Source organism: Volvox carteri (assembly GCF_000143455.1).
Source record: "Volvox carteri f. nagariensis unplaced genomic scaffold VOLCAscaffold_18, whole genome shotgun sequence".
NCBI lineage: Eukaryota > Viridiplantae > Chlorophyta > Chlorophyceae > Chlamydomonadales > Volvocaceae > Volvox > Volvox carteri.
In genome coordinates, this window is record NW_003307561.1 from 1,908,142 (window position 1) to 1,912,542 (window position 4,401).

General features: G+C 55.0%; 1 protein-coding gene across 1 annotated transcript in view; it reads left to right on the plus strand.

Annotated features, from left to right (window-relative positions):
• The window catches only part of VOLCADRAFT_90904 (uncharacterized protein), a gene marked incomplete at both ends in the record, with an annotated part of 9,221 nt that overhangs the window by 4,241 nt on the left and 579 nt on the right, over window positions 1-4,401 (plus strand). The window contains 5 exons of the mRNA XM_002950312.1: window positions 326-968; window positions 1,660-2,249; window positions 2,463-2,845; window positions 2,975-3,231; window positions 4,213-4,301. Of these exons, the coding sequence (XP_002950358.1) occupies window positions 326-968; window positions 1,660-2,249; window positions 2,463-2,845; window positions 2,975-3,231; window positions 4,213-4,301 (1,962 nt within the window). The remainder of the gene's footprint in view (window positions 1-325; window positions 969-1,659; window positions 2,250-2,462; window positions 2,846-2,974; window positions 3,232-4,212; window positions 4,302-4,401) is intronic.

A 4,401-nucleotide genomic window follows, 5' to 3' on the forward strand; every position in this document is an offset into this window, starting at 1 on the left:
GCAGGGGTAGCCTTGTGGAGGCAGTTTTGGATGCTGCCTTCTGGCTGTTCAGGCGGCCGACAAACCCCACCAAGCCTCGTATGGGTGCCTGGTTAGACAGCAGTACAGCTTCATGGCCGGAACATGTGCAAGATGTTCCTGTGGATCAGCCTCTGCCCACTGTTTCTCTAGCAGAACAGATCCGAGTCACCGAACAGCTTGATGCCGCTGTCAAACACAACATGCCATCATGTGTCTGCGCCTTGCTGCAGTGAGATGAAGTCTGCGGTACAGGCACACGGCTACCGGTTTGTTGACATCCCCAACATGCACCAGTTGCGTGCAGATGTTTGGAGGACGCTGGCAGTGGCGCGTCCAGCTCAAGTCTTCACATGGCTACCAGTGGCAGCCGCACCAGGGGGCAGAACACCACCACCACCTGAGCCAGCTTTGCTGTGGGGCTTCCAAAAAGATGTGGCTCAATGGGCATTCTACGGAGAAGATAGGGCTCACCAAGCGTCCTGGTACAACAGGGTACTCTGGTGGTTCGGATGACCAAGATCACCACCAGCCCACCCAGCAGTGCAGTTCGTTGCAACAGGTGCGGGACCATTTGGGCAACACTGGAGCATACGGCTTCCCGGAGGACTTTCCGCTGCATGAGGCGGGCCCATCTAGTCTGCCACGGCAGTGTCGGTGTGAGACGGATGGTATTGACGACGAGCAGGAGTCTATTCTTTCCGATGAAGAAGCAGAAGTGGATGCGACACGGCCACAAGACGCAGACGGCCAGCATGAGGAATGGATGCTCCCTTCGTGGCCGCCACAACCTGGCATGGAGCCACGGCCGGATCCCACTGCTCTGGGTGTGTGGCTAGTGCTGTACTGCATGCATGTGGAGCGCTCTGGGGAGAATTGTACAGTGCACACCAACGAGGCTGGCGACGACATCATCATGATGTGCAATGACTGCATTCATGCCTTGGAATGTAAGCACTAAACACTGGGTCGGGGGAACGAATGTGTGGCAACATATGTATTTGATGGGTTTTGGCGGCTGCTTTCCTGTGGGATGTTGTTCGTTGTGGCCGGTTCTGGGGTAGGCTGCTGGGACAGATGCATTTCATGAGAATTTGCATGTGGTGCTTTCGTTGCCGATCATGTGTGCTGGGTGTTCATGCATGCATGCACGCAACCGCACTGGTTATTCTGGCTGGTCTGCCCTGCCTGTGGCTGCTGCCTCCAGGGTTGCACTGTACGTATCCGTATCACTATACGTATCCGTATTGAATACGTACGTATTGAAAAATTACGTCGGGAATACGTTAAGAAATACGTACAAAACAATAATTGCATTTGCTCTCCTTGTTCTTTTTGTCCGTCGAAATGACCGTCACGTGCTGCCACTCGAGCCCCTTATCAGCCATTGCAATGGAAACTCACAGCAACTGGACTACAACACCCGGCCGTAAAAGCTAAATATTATGAAAGAGTATCAATAATACGTTCAGAAAAGATGTTTGCGGAGGTACGGGGGTTGGTGTACGGGGCATTCGAGGATTACGTATTTCATGCCGTATTTTAGCGTATTTATTCACTTTGGCCAACGTACGCGTATTATACGCGTATTTCTGAGTCTGTCGTGCCGTATCGTGCAACCCTGGCTGCCTCCGCATCCAGGCGGACGCATCCCGGAGGCTGCTCTCGCACGCTATGATGGTGGAGACGTGCTGGAAATCAATCAGGATGGGCAGCATCTGGAGTGGCCTACCGTGCTGGAAGCCAACATACTGGGGCTGGGCCATGTGCAGCAGCAGATCTACACGCTTAAGGTTAAGAACCGGCCGCCTGACTTGCAGCCCATCACCGTCACAATGCACAAGATAGCCATGGCGAACCCATCACTCGATCAGTGGGTGGACACCATCCCATGCTCTGCTGTGTCGTTGCCGGAGAACATCACCGTCCTCTGCATGGATGTCGTCAGCAGCAAGGAGGAGCTGCTAGAAAAGCTCAAGAGCACCAAGGTGTTGTCCATCCGAGCAGCTAATATTGTGGCCTGGGTCAACTACCTCAGCAACCTCACCTCCGAGAGGCATATCGATGACCAAGTGATGAAGGAGTGGCAGGCAATGGACCCAGAGTGTCACAAGCGGACAACACACCGGAGGATGCTGGTCTCGAGGAGCTCGGAGTTCTGGTGCCTGTTGTCCCTGACACAACTGTGCCGGGATCAGGTGATGATGCACGAAACCCGGTGGAGCTACACCGTGAGCTGACAGCGGAACACCGGCTGGTCTTTGCGTCTGGGGGCAGTGGTTCTAAGGTAAGCTGGTAATGGGTGGGTGAAGTGTATTCCCTGATGCACTGCTACTCTCGTGCGTGACACACCCGCATAAGGCTTGTGCCTCCTCACTGATATGCATATCACAATCGACCTGCCCAATGCATGCTCCCTGCTCTATGCCTCCGCCCTGCTGCAGATCCTGGACTACTCCCGGGAAGATGTGCTTGCCAGCAACTTCCCCACCGCATTTCTGTACACAAAGGGCGGCATCCGTCCCCTGGGTATGAGCAACCGGACCTTCTTCCAGCATGTGTCTACGCGTGTGCCACAGCGGCAGCTCAGCGGCAACCTCCTCATGCTCGCCTGCATGGTGGACGTGCTCAACATGGAGGACGCAAAAGTGCAGACATGGGTTACAGTGAAGTGCTGCCAGCAGGACATCGACACGGTGGGCGCCATCCCGCGAGAGGCTGTCAAAGTGATGGCGGACATCCTGGCATTGCCGAAGATGCACCCGGATCGCCGCCACCTGCTCCAAGACATGTCACCTCTCGTGCACACCCTCATCACCTCTCTTCGGTGAACAGTCGCACGCATCGACATGACAGATGCATATTACCACAACGTGCACGCCAATCTACGTGGTGTAGCCACCGCAACCGGGCTGCCAATCCTCATGTTTAATGTCAACCCCGCCGACTTGCACAGTGCGGCTGCAGTCGTGGCCGCTGGGCAGTTTCTGGAATTTGGCGAGGATGGTGCTCCGTTGTGGGAGGAGCGTGTCATGGACAAGTGGTGGCGGGTGCGAAACAACCCCTACACCAGCCAAGCACTCCTCAACACGGTTAAGCTCGCCTTCATGGACATCCTTTTTGGTTTCAAACCTGGCGACAAGCGGCAGAGCAACCCCGACTGCTTCTGTGGCACCGTGTTCCACATCTGCATCTGTTACATGGCGGCCCGCGGTGAGGAACTGCATCTCTTCGCAGTGCCCTGCATGATGGCTGACTTTTGCAATGCAACACTCCGGTGCTGCTATACTACACATTCCTAATATGCGGTTTCAGCCGCACATGCCGTACACAAAGCACCATACACCCGTGAATGTGAAGCACCAGGGCATGCGACCGCGAGTACACACAACGCGTGTGCACGTGAATGTATGACCGCATGAAACCGTACGTGTAGTACTGCAAATATTTGCCGAATGCAAGGATGTGAGATGTGAGGTGTGACGGTGAGACATGTATGTGACAAGGATGTATGGTGGGGATGTGAAGTGTGAGGATGCGACAAAGATGTGAGGTGTGAGGATGCGACAACTGGGGCCGTGACAGACTGGGACTGTACTCATGCATCATGGGGATGCGACACGGCCCCATGTATGCACTACAGTGAGGCGGTGAGGACAGGCACCCGCCCAGACGTGAGAATGCAACGGCACTAGAACACGAGAACACAAGCATGCGTCCAGGGTGTGGCAATAGCTGGGTTCTGCTCATGACGACCATCAAATGCAGGATCGTCCGCGCAGACTGCTGTTACTCCGCTGCTGACGATGCTGCCACCGTGGTGATTTCATGCAATTAGTGTGATGCGAGCCTAGGCGGCATTATTCACTTCACCGCTCACAATCCGCGGACATTCCTTGTGCCGTGCTGCTATCAGGGCCCCTCATCGATTGTTGTTATGGATCGTTGCTGTTGGATGCCAGACGTGAACCTTGAGAATGACCTCCTGCTACGGCACTGCTGGCGGTGGCTTGCTACTAAGCCACCCTCCATCACAGATGTAATGTAACTGAGTCCTCGCCACTGCTTCCCCACATTATTACCGTTCTCACCTACGCACCACACAGCACCTTATGCACCACACACCCACACCTGGCCTGGGAGTCGAAGCTACGGTCCACTTCGCGGCGCGCCGCGGTCCCCTTCGCGGCGCAGCGCGGTCCGGTTGTCCGGTTGTCCGGAGCGTTTTGGAATTCCGGGTCGGGAGCGTGCCGTACACGCTTAAGACAGTGCCGCAAAGAACGGTAGGTCGCCGGTTCGATCCCTGCAGCGATTATGTCTTATGTTTCATATATGTGCATATATGCATATATGTAAATGCGATATGCAATATGCAGCGATATG